Source organism: Lampris incognitus, chromosome 2, assembly GCF_029633865.1.
Source record: "Lampris incognitus isolate fLamInc1 chromosome 2, fLamInc1.hap2, whole genome shotgun sequence".
Taxonomy (NCBI): domain Eukaryota; kingdom Metazoa; phylum Chordata; class Actinopteri; order Lampriformes; family Lampridae; genus Lampris; species Lampris incognitus.
In genome coordinates, this window is record NC_079212.1 from 10,383,461 (window position 1) to 10,395,937 (window position 12,477).

Genomic DNA, 12,477 nt, shown 5'->3' on the forward strand with positions numbered 1-12,477 from the left:
TCCCCTCAGTTGTCCCCTGGCCAATCACCCTGCTCTCTGAGCCCTCCCAGTCGCTGCTCCACCCCCTCTGCTGGTCCGGGGAGGGCTGCATACTACCACATGCCTCCTCCAATACATGTGGAGTCGCCAGCCGCTTCTTTTCACCTGACAGCGAGGAGTTTCTCCAGGGGGACGTAGCACGTGGGAGGATCACACTAATCCCCCCAGTTCCCCTTCCCCCTGAACAGGTGCCCCGATCAACCAGAGGAGGTGATAGGGCAGCGACCAGGACACATACCCACATCCGGATTCCCACCCACAGACACAGCTAATTGTGTCTGTAGGGATGCCCGACCATGCTGGAGGTAACACGGGGATTCAAACCGGTGATCCCCGTGTTGGTAGGCAACGGAACAGACCACTACACTACCCAGGTCCCCGTACTGTGACATTTTTAAGGTAGTATTGACATTAACAGTCTTACGATGGGGTCAGCTGGCAAGTCAACAGTAAAATACACTTCGGTCCATGTGTTCTTACCCGAAACCAGACTATCTCTCGGAGATTGCCATCCGTATGGAAATTACACTTGAGTGTCACCGTGTCCCCGATAACAACAGGAAGGAGATGGTCCGCCTGTTCTGCTAACGACTGAAAATTTCTTGTCTTTCCTTGTTGACCAGACCGATGGTCTAAGGTCCAATTTTACCCCCTGCCCCTTTCAGCCGTCCAATTTTAATGTCGGAATTTACTCCTGCATCTCTTCAGTTCCTTGTTAATACTGTAGACCTTAGGTGTCCCTCCTCCAGTCCCTGTGATATGGTTCCAACAAAATTTTTAAAATCCATCATCAACTGCTCACTCACATCTGGGTCTGTACCTGCCTGCTTTATAATTGCCTGTGTTCAGCCCCTCCTCAAAAAACTCTCTCTTGATCCGGAAAAATTGTTGCGGACCAAATCCTGCAGCAGACTGAGAGTTTTAATATTTTCGATAAATTTCAATCCGGCTTTCGTCACAAGCGTAGTACTGAGACTGCATTACTAAGAGTGTCCAATGACATTATGCTTGCTGATAAAGGTGAATACTCTGTTCTTATTCTCTTAGATTTAACTGCTGCCTTTGATACCATAGATCATACCATCTTACTTGATAGGTTTGAGAACTGGGTTGGCATTTATGGTACAGCGTTAAATTGGTTTCGCTCTTATCTGACTAATAGATATTTTAATGTTTGTATTAACAAGCTTGTATCACCATCAGCTCCCCTACTGCGTGGAGTCCCTCAGGGGTCTGTCCTTGGGCCAATCCTCTTCTTTTTATATGTGCTTTCTCTGGGTCATTTGTTTAGTCACTTTCAAGACATGTCATACCACTGTTATGCCGATGATACTCTGATCTATTTCTCTGCCAAACCCAATAACTGAATCAACTGTCCTCCCTCCATGATTGCTTAGCTGTCACCAAAGACTGGATGTTCCTTAATTTCCTCCATCTAAACCCCGATAAAACTGAAGTTAATTGGTCCTGAGAACTTTGGCACTACAGTTGATCAGTTTATTGGTCCTCTTCTTCAAACATTAAACCTACCGCTAAAAATCTTGATATTGTCTTTGACCAGAATATGTCTTTCGATCACCATGTCCAAGCTTGTCCTATCCTGTTTTTTTCAGCTACGAAATATTGCAAAAATCAGAAATATTTTGTCTTTTTAACTTTCATTTTCTCCCGTCTAGATTACTGTAACTCCCTCTACTCTGGGCTCAACCAAGCTGCTTTCAATTGTCTACAGTTGTTTCAGAATGCAGCTGCTAGACTACTAACTAGAACTAGCTGTAGGTCCCATATTACCCCTATTCTTGTATCCATCTATTGGCGCCCCGTAAATTTCAGAATAATCTGCATGATCTTGCCCCCAGTTACATTTCTGATCTTCTCATTCCTCATTTGAGTTCCTGACCACTTTGATCCTCACACCTCGGTCTTTTATCCATCCCTCACTCCAACTGCAAAACAAATGGTGACCGCACCTTTGCAATTTTAGCCCCAAGCCTCTGAAATAATCTTCCCCAATCCATTAGATTCGCTGAATCTTTGGATTGTTTTAAATGGCTTCTAAAAACCCGTCTTTTCAGGCAAGCCTTTTCATGGACCCCCAACCCCTGCCTTCTGTTTTGTTTCATTTTTAGCTTGGTCTGTTACTCCCTATGCCATGTCTTATATTCATTCATTTTATTTTATGTATTTATTCGTATTTTGTGTATTGAGTGTAAAGCACTTTGTAACTGTATGTTTTTAAAAGTGCTATATAAATTACAGTTTGCTTGCTTACTACACATTTTACACACTTCTCAGAAATGGCAACAGGTGTTGCGGCGAGAGATGGAGAGGGATGAAGCTTCTGTAAGAGAAGGACTCTCCCCATTCTCAACAGCATCGACAGCTTCTTTACTCGAGTCAGATTTCTGTGCATTCGATGCAATACAGTCTCATGGCCTTTGGTAGTATATAGTATTTTGAGCAGGGTAAGAAGTCCAGCAGGGTGAACCGGTGGGTGGCAGTATAGACTTTCTGCCTTTACAGCTTTCTTTTCTCTTCAACTTTTTCTGTCTTTGCTGGTCTTGATGCCTCTTAGTAATGTTAGTATGTACCATGAGTTTAGGTGATTTATATCTACTTTTATCGTGAGCAAAAGCGTGAAGGTATTTGGCTCATTATGAAAAGTGACACTCCTACTGTAAACTTTAAGCCACTCCTTTAAAAACTTGTTGCTGCAACTCTTTCAAATGTCACCTGATGTTCGTTAGGGCTGTGTGATATAACAATATATATTGTGTTATGATAGAAAAATGTCTATTGTTTCATATTATGCTCTATTGCTTATTACTAATCACTCTTTATGGCAATATATTTCATCATTTGGACTCTGTCCAGCTTTTGCATGGATTACATTAGTAAATTACTCTCATTGGCTTTTTACTTGCAAAGTTTTTATTGCACTTATAGTAACATAACTAGTGTAATTGTCATCAATTCCAACTCTCCACTGCTGTCTGTCTCTCCTCTGCTCTGCCGAGCCCCGCCCGCCATGACACAGAGAGCAGAGGAAAGAAGAACTGTCCATCCAGCCATTATCCAAACCGCTTATCCTGCTCTCAGGGTCACGGGATGCTGGGACCTATCCCAGCAGTCACTGCACGGCAGGCGGGGAGACACCCTAGACAAGCCGCCAGGCCATCACAGGGCCGACACAAACATACGTTCACACCTAGGGACAATTTATTATGGCCGATTCACCTGAGCTACATGTCTTTGGACTGTGGGCGGAAACCGGAGCACCCGGAGGAAACCCACGCAGACACAGGGAGAACATGCAAACTCCACACAGAGGACGACCCGGGACGACCCCCAAGGTTGGGGTCGTCCTGGGTCGTCCTCTGTGTGGAGTTTGACGAGAAACTAAGGTGACCATAAATGATGGCAAAATGCAATAGAGACTGTTTGTTATTTTCTTAATCTATATGCACTTGTTTCATTTCAGCTCAGTGTGAGAGTCTCTACTGCATTTTGCTGTCATTTATGGTCACGCTACTTCTCTGCTCTCTGGTTCAGTGGGGGCGGACACACACACACATCAAGGGGAGGACACGGATTAGAAACTATTTATCCATTGAATCTGCAGAAAATGTGCTATATTGCGATATGTATGGTTATCTAGATATGAAATGATCTGGATCAGCATATGAGATTGTGGTCATATCACACAGCCCTAGTTCCAGTTAGCTGAATTTGATCCTTCGTCCCTTAGTTTGATTCTTTGTTTGTTCTCTTCTGACATACTGTTCTCTCCAGTGCCATGTCCCTGGTTTTCTCACGACCCAACACCAACGCAGTCCACGGCAAGAAGGATAAAAGACTGATGGCTGAGGTGAATGCATCGCCGCTCAAACATTTTGTCACAGCAAAGAAGAAGATCAACGGGATCTTCGAGCAGCTGGGAGCCTACATTAAGGAGAGCTCATCCTTCCTAGAAGGTTCGTTCTCTGTCTCTCTCTCTCTCTCTCTCTCTCTCTCTCTCTCTCTCTCTCTCTCTCTCTCCTAATGAGTTTATCAATAAAGTTCATGTACTCTTAAGTTAGTATACTTTAACAGACAATCTACATCTATTGTGTAAATTCATGTTTTATATTTCCTCATTCGTGATTTTAGTGTTACATATTTGAGGTTATGTATCAGATGTTGACTTGTTACCCTCTTGTCCTCTATTGTTAATGACATGTTTTTTTTTTTATTGCTATATTTTATAACCTGCTGCTGCAACAACCCATAATTTTCCCATGAGAATTTTTCACATCCTAAATCAGAGATTTCTCTTTAAGCAATATTGATGTGTTTGGCCTTACCTTGTCTAGTTTGACAACTTTAATCCATTTGACTCTGTGCTGTCCTGTTCACCTTCCCCTTTCAGACACCTATAAGAGTGATGATCTGGACCCGGTCACCACAGAGGAGCAGGTCCAGGCGGTACAGGGTTACCTCTGCAAAGTGGCCGGGATCGGAGAGGTGCTGGCCCGTAGGCACATGAAGGTGGTCTTCTTCGGGAGGTATGCTCCTACCTGTTTTCTATGAGTGCTGATCTGAACACAATTTTCCCAGTCACAAAATGTATAGCCAGGAAAAAGATGACCCAGATTTCTACGGTCAGTTCATTAACTTTAATAATCCCGTGGTTAGTGAATAATGACCCATGCATTGGACTGAATTAGTTAAATGTCCCAAAACTGGCCACTATGAAAGTTTTCAAATTTTCTAAATTGATGCACATAGGAGCTTAAAAAGTGACTGCCACCATTAACAACCACATTGGGGGAAATGTTTTCTGCCTTCCAGAACAAGTAATGGAAAGAGCTCGGTGATAAACGCCATGCTGTGTGACAAGGTTCTTCCCTCCGGTATTGGACACACCACCAACTGCTTCCTGAGGGTGGAGGGTACAGATGGCAATGAGGCCTTCCTGCTCACCGAGGGCTCTGAGGAGAGGAAGAGCATCAAGGTAAGCATACACAACGCAGCGCTGTCTTTTTTCTCAATACTGTACAGGATTAGCAAAATATGTGAAGTTGACTTGTAGTACCATTCTTTCAGTCAACTGTGTGGTTTAAGAGGTACAATTGATAAGATGGCTACTCTTAATGTGGAGTTAATTGGTTTTGAAGCCCTGTGATGGCCTGGCGACCTGTCCAGGGTGTCTCCCTGCCTGCCACCCAGTGACTGCTGGGATAGGCTGCAGCATCTCCACGACCCTGAGACCAGGATAAGTGGTTTGGATAATGGATGGTTTTATGGAACAGTCATTAACACAAAACCATCTGTTCTGATTAATGGAGACCATCATCAAACAAAACCAACACCTTGGTGTTATCAGCAGTTCCTGGTCACTTGCTCATTGAGTCCCTTTCTTTCTCCCTGCAGACAGTCAATCAGCTAGCCCATGCTCTTCACCAGGATGAGGACCTGGATGCAGGCAGCCTGGTGTGTGTCATGTGGCCCAAAGCCAAGTGTGCCCTGCTCAGGGATGACCTGGTCCTTGTGGACAGGTGAGATGGACAGGCTCAAAATTACAGTTCATTTCATATCGAAATGTTTATACTCCTACCTCTTAACACTCACAACACATGTAAATTGGAAACAGTGGTGGAAAGCCCCAAAGTTTCATGAAAATGCTGGTGGTAAGGAGGATTATCATTTTTGGTTTTGGTTTTCTGCAAACAAACATCCTTCCGTTTGGTGTCCCTGCACTAGTCTTATCCATACTTACATTCGACTTGTATTTCCTGTTTCAATCCAGCCCGGGTATTGACGTCACCACAGAGCTGGACAGCTGGATCGACAAGTTCTGTCTGGATGCAGATGTGTTTGTTCTGGTAGCGAACTCTGAGTCCACCCTCATGCAGACGGTGAGAAACGTGTTTCTGCTGTCAGACCGTGAACATCTTGAAAGAAATCAGTACAAAGAAGCACAGCTACAGTACACTGTGTACTGTTGTGGAAATTGTTCAGTTTAGTTTGCAGTATTTTTTGCTCATGACAAAAGGAGGCCAACTTATTTAAAAGAAATAGTCCTATAAATAGCAGGCCACCAGACCGAGTGGCTCTTCACTCGGCTCTAACTGAATTCCCTAACAAAGTTTGCCAGCAAGAACAAGCCTATGTTGTTTGACACTGTACTGATTCATTTCACGTGGGGATGGGGAACTGTCTTCCTGCAGGAAAAGTCATTCTTTCACAAGGTGAACGAGCGCCTCTCCAGTCCAAACATCTTCATCTTAAACAACCGATGGGACGCCTCAGCCTCAGAACCCGAATACATGGACGAGGTGGGTTTGCTGAAGCACCGTCAAAACTCTTTAGATTAGAAAACAACTAGTTTCAATGAAAAGGAAATTCCTTGAAGTCCAATGTTTCCTTTGCCTCTGAATAGCATAATAATTATTACAATAACAGCCTGATGATACCATGGGGTAAAGAAATACTTCATTAATAATAACAGCAAACATATGAGCAATTTAGTTTTTATTATAGTCTAAGGCTGTAATTTATTTTATTTGATTATTGCACAGTCACTCCCCTTGCAGTGAAGCTTCTAATACCTTCGAATACTTCCTGCCGAATATTCGAAGCCCGAAAAAAAAGGGTATTCGGGGACAGCCCTACTTTTAGCTCTCATATCACTTTATCATTCTTTTTTGAGATAGCAGTGAAACTTACTTTCTTTTTTTTCTTTTTGTTTAATTTTCCCTTTTTTTCTCCCCAATTGTATTTGGCCCATTACCCCACTCTTCCGAGCTGTCCTGGTCACCGCTCCACCCCCTCTGTCGATCCGGAGAGGGCTGCAGACTACCACATGCCTCCTCTGATACATGTGGAGTCGCCAGCCGCTTCTTTTCACCTGACAGTGAGAAGTTTCACCAGGGAGACGTAGCACGTGGGAGGATCACGCTATTCCTCCCAGCCCCCCCCCCCCAATCAGGCGCCCTGACCAACCAGAGGAGGCGCTAATGCGGTGACCAGGACACATACCCACAGTCGGCTTCCCACCTGAACACACGGCCACTTGTGTCTGTAGGGACAACCGACCAAGCCGGAGGTGACACGGGGATTCGAACGGGCGATACCCGTGTTGGTAGGCAACGGAATAGACCGCCATGGTACCCGGATGTGAAACTTATTTACTATTTGTAGACCTAATACATGCTTCATGGTCACTTGTGCCGAAAAACTTTAGTTTGATAAAACTGGAATTTGATCCCTGCTGAGAATATGAGAAGCAGAACTGTAGTGAATGCTACTTTACTTTCCAGAAGACAAGGAAACGGGCCACCAGCTCAGTGCTAATTGAATTTGACTGTAACTGGTCTGACACCGTAGAAAATAACCGTGATTAGAAAAATGCTGAGAAATTTACTCATTATCTGATGGAAAGAAGTTAAAATTAGATTCATCTGTAAGGGGGAAAAGATTAGGATTTCAAAGTTTGTAAGGCAAGAGATGGGCAGGGATTGGAACACCATGGTAATTTGACATAGCGGTTGATGGATCCTGTTGATTCGGTGATCGCCCGTTGAAGGAGGGACTGTTTGCTTTGTTTGGCTCACAATATGTTTGTCGGTCGGAGCTGGTGATCTTCCCATGAAGGGGAAATTCTCAGAGCAGAGATTGAACCCCGAGACTAAACGTAGACCTTTCCCTGTCGGACCTGGATGCTCTGGGTTTGTGGTGAAGTGTATGTGAGCGTTACCCGAACAAGACATTTCTTGCCAGAGGTAAAAGGAGCCAGTAGAGCCGAGGTCTGGATCTGGTCATTGTGGCTATAATGTGGATGTGGTGATGTGAGACTAGATGTGTTGTGGGATTGTGGTTGTGGTAATATGGTGATATAACTTATATGTTGTCATTTCCTGGTCTACAGGCTGCATTACAGTAAAGTGAGACCATTTTATGAACTTATTTCACTGTTTTAGTGAAATGAACAATGAATGTCTCTACCTGCTTGGTCATCATATCCACATTACTGATCATTTATCATAATTTTGTGCTGTTTAAGGATACTTAGACAGCAGAAAAAGATGATAAATGATATGAAAGCACCAATAGTCATCCACTAAATATCACCACCACATTATCATTATCGAGGTATTCGGTCAGAAACATGGTGACTGGTTTTGTCAATATCACCCAGTCCAACCTGGGTCTGACGTGGCGGTAGCAGCCAATCAAGATGCTGAGGCTGGGTCAGTAGTCTTTGTGTTGTGAGACAGGGTTTTATTTCTGGTGCCTCCTAGCAGCAGGGTTGAATTGGGTGTTGAACAGTAGTGTTTTTTCTTGAGGCAGGGTCTGTGTTGGCAGCATGCCAGGTGATATATTATCATGTTGGCATATCCATCTTATAGCCGGGTCTGCTATATTGAGATCACTGCCTGTAGTCAGGATATATATTTTCTCATACATGCTTTCTGTTGTGTTTCTGTCTTTTCTCTTGCATGCATTGCTCTACACGTGTCCCTCTCATTTTCTTCCGTCCCTCTTTCATCCCTTCTTCCACATGCAGCCCTCTCCCTCTCTCTTCCCACACAGTGCTATGAGAGACTAGCATCTTCATGACACAGCAGTAGTTGTAGATTAGCCGACCAGAGCAGATTAGCAGTTTAGCTAGCTGCTGTGAGGGAGCAGTGGTTGTGTCTTTATCCTCAGACTGTCTGGGGAGCTGAACTTGAACCAGGCTAATCTCAGTCTAAGCATAAAGTAATAATAATAATAATAATAATAATAATAAATCAGTCTTATATAGCGCTTTTCTAACACTTAAAGTCGCTTTACAGTAAACGGCGGTGAAACAAGACACCAGATAAACATAACACAGGGGTGGATAGGAAGGGGGGCTACGAGAGGGAGAGGAGGCAACCACACATGATGCCAGCAGTACTCTCCCACTTAAACACATACAAGAAAAACAAAAAACAACAGCATTGTAGACGTTGACGTTGTGTAGGGGTTTCCTCCCATAGCCTATCCCCCGAGGTATCCGCTAGGCAGTGGCACTATTTAACCCATAGCTGGGGGCTGGTTCGTGGGCATCAGGGAATAGCCACACACCGGTGGACCTGCGTACCGCACGTCTAGAGGCCAGACCTCCTCCGAGTCCCTTGTAGTTCAGCCAGGGTCCAAGGTGTACCCAGTTACCGTGTGTTGCCACGAGGAGGCGCTACATAGGGCTTGCTGTTGGAGAGGCTGGGTACTGGCAGGGAGAGACTTAACTCCTGTTCGCATTTCTGTTAGCCGGCAGGTGAAGGTTAGGAGTGAGACATGACAAGCACAGAACACTACACCAACACATGAGACACTTCACAACAACCCCACTTCTTACACAAGAATGTCAGACACTAAAGTAGTCAGTTATGTTGCTACTTCAACGTGTAAGTTAGTGGAAACATGAAGATTTACAGTACATCCACCACTGTTGTCTGTCACAAGAACATATATGTTCTGATGAAGATAGCACAATTGTATACTTTCTGGTGTAATTTCCATAAATTTGTTTGACCTGTCTTGTCTGTTTTGTAGATGCAGTACACGAGAGCTTCTCATATGGTATGCTCTCTTGTGCAGCTGTTTTCATCCAATAGCAAAGCAGGATGAGGTCTCACCACCTCTGTCTTCTCTCAGGTCCGCAGGCAGCACATGGACCGCTGCAGCAGCTTCCTGGTAGATGAGCTGGGCGTGGTGGACAGAGCCCAAGCCAGCGACCGCATCTTCTTTGTTTCTGCCAAGGAGGTCCTTCAGGCTAGGGTGCAGAAGGCCCAGGGCATGCCTGAAGCAGGTAAGGGCAGACACACACACACACACACACACACACACCACAGACAGTTAAATAGTGCTGTTGTTCCAGGTGGTGCTCTTGCAGAGGGATTCCAGGCCAGAATGTTTGAGTTCCAGAACTTTGAAAGGCGCTTTGAGGTAAGACGCTCATGAGGGAAGCAGAAACAGTTCATTTGTCTGGCTTGGATCAGTAGACTGTTTTTTTTTCCCTCCTGACAATGCCCTAAATGTCCTGTGTTGTTACAGGAGTGTATCTCGCAGTCTGCAGTGAAGACTAAGTTCGAGCAGCACACGGTGAGGGCGAAGCAGATCTCTGAGACGCTGCGCCTGATCATGGACTCCGTTCACGTGGCGGCACAGGAGCAGAAGTGAGTGAAGCGTTAAATTGTAACTCGTCTATGGCTGTTAAAACAAACTCAGTAGGCGCTTCAAGCAGCTGGGCTCACTGGTGCTGGTCACTTCTTAAATGATATTTTCGAAGCGGCTAAATATGCCGTGACTGTATGGTGTAGTTCAGCAGTTGTGTGATCACTCCATCATCTATAGATTTATATATAAGCATTTTGTAGAAACAGTTGAACATCTTTGGTGTACATCCCTATCATGAAAATATGAAGAAAACTCATTCAAAGCAACCTGATCAGAAAATGGAGTACAAAGGCATATGGTGAGTCTTGGGTGTGTACATTCAAAATATTACACGAGACAAAAAATCAGCAATTTTAGGCAGGAATTAACATGATCAATGGAGGGAAGTTTTGTGGTATGATCATGCTGGATTTGCAGAAAGCATTTGATGCATACAATAGATCACAGCATTTTGTTAATGAAATCAAGAGCCGTGGGTTTCAGTGGGCTGACCCTGAATTGGATCCGGTCATACCCATCAAATTGTACTCAAATGGTCGATGTTAACTGGACCCTTTCAGAGTGTATCGGCCTTCACCAACTGTTGGGCTGATGGTAGCTAGAAGGAAAATTTTGACATATCGCCAGACCTATAGAGGACTGGAATGGAAATAAGCCTCCGGGCTTTATTGTGTTTTCATCCTGGGTGATTTTATGTAATGACATATGAAATGACTGCAGTGCAGTGCAGTGTTGTATGGTTTTTTAATCATCAGATTCATTCATTCAAACTTCAAGCTTCTGCAGAATGCCATTTGCTATGTGCTGTGCAATAGCTCATACCTCGCGTTTTGTGATTGTTCTGTAGTCAGTGGCAATGCTAACAACTCAACACTGCCCTTTATGGAAAACCATTGTCACTTTTCAAAGTATGTGCATCTTTTTGCATGCAGTCACTTCCCAAGGTACCTTGTGTTGTATGCATGTTATATATGTGCATTCTGGCAGCTGCATTAGTGTACATAAAATGAAGTGTTGTATGTACTCTTTCTAATGTAAGAGATATTTTCCCCTGTGTTTGCATTCATAAAAACACATCCGTGCTTCATAGAGTACTTATTGGGCGTCCAGGTAGCATGGCGGTCTATTCCGTTGCCTACCAATGTGGGGATCACGGGTCAAATCCCCGTGTTACCTCCAGCTTGGTCAGGTGTCACTGTAGACACAATTAGCCGTGTCTGCGGGGTGGGAAGCAGGATGTGGGTATGTGTCCTGGTCGCTGTACTAGCGCCTCCTCTGGTCGGTCAGGGCACCTGTTCAGGGGCGAGGGGTAACTGGGGGGAATAGTGTGATCCTCCCATGCGCTACATTCCCCTGGTGAAACTCCTCACTGTCAGGTGAAAAGAAGCGGCTGGCGACTCCACATGTATCAGAGGACGCATGTGGTAGTCTGCAGCCCTCCCCGGATCGGCAGAGGGGGTGGAGCAGCGACCGGGACGGCTCGGAAGAGTATGAATATGTCTTGAATATGTGTTTCTGTGCATGCACCAGGATACACTGTGTGGAGACAAGGGAGGACCGTCAAGACCGCTTGGAGTTCATAGACAAACAGTTGGATCTACTGACTATGGACTGTAAGGCCAAGATCAAGAAGATCACAGAGGAGGTGGAGAGACAGGTGACAATCTCCCAACATCACACATCATCCAATGCTTGGCTGTTCTCAAGCCACAATCACTAATAATGTCAAAATAAAATGGAGTGTCCTCACTAACCTGAATGTTAGTGGGCTCATCAGTCTAAGTTGTAATTTGAATGGTGGAGGACATGGACAGAACAAGAAAATACTGCAGATGTGGACACTCACTGGCCTCAGTCAAGCGATGCTCTGATAATAGTGGGTTGGGGACATTGAGTTGAGGTGGGAAATCACAAAGTCTGGTTTAAAATGAGTGCATATGTTTCACACCGACCTTGGTCTTTTTCTGCAGGTGTCAAACGCCATGGCTGAGGAGATCAGGAGGCTCAGTGTGCTGGTGGATGACTTCCATGTTGACTTCCACCCCTCTCAGGTGGTGCTCAAGGTCTACAAGAATGTGAGTTTAAACAAACATGTCCAACTGCAAGACACTATTATGCCACTTGGAAAATTTGGAGTGCAGCAAAGGAATTGTACACAACTATGGCATTCAAATAAACAACACACAGTCAAAAAAACACAGACTGTCCCAGCATGCATGTCTCTGCTCATCACATATACTCTCCAACTTCCTA

General features: G+C 44.6%; 1 protein-coding gene across 3 annotated transcripts in view; it reads left to right on the forward strand.

The window, feature by feature from the left end:
* Positions 1-12,477, forward strand: part of mfn2 (mitofusin 2) — a 28,078-nt gene that overhangs the window by 6,192 nt on the left and 9,409 nt on the right. For all 3 annotated transcript variants that reach the window (XM_056273625.1, XM_056273626.1, XM_056273624.1), the window contains 11 exons: positions 3,832-4,013; positions 4,448-4,583; positions 4,870-5,032; positions 5,452-5,576; positions 5,828-5,936; positions 6,249-6,356; positions 9,703-9,856; positions 9,926-9,993; positions 10,102-10,223; positions 11,755-11,881; positions 12,195-12,299. In XM_056273625.1, coding sequence (XP_056129600.1) covers positions 3,836-4,013; positions 4,448-4,583; positions 4,870-5,032; positions 5,452-5,576; positions 5,828-5,936; positions 6,249-6,356; positions 9,703-9,856; positions 9,926-9,993; positions 10,102-10,223; positions 11,755-11,881; positions 12,195-12,299 — 1,395 coding nt within the window. In that variant the 5' untranslated portion in view covers positions 3,832-3,835. The remainder of the gene's footprint in view (positions 1-3,831; positions 4,014-4,447; positions 4,584-4,869; positions 5,033-5,451; positions 5,577-5,827; positions 5,937-6,248; positions 6,357-9,702; positions 9,857-9,925; positions 9,994-10,101; positions 10,224-11,754; positions 11,882-12,194; positions 12,300-12,477) is intronic.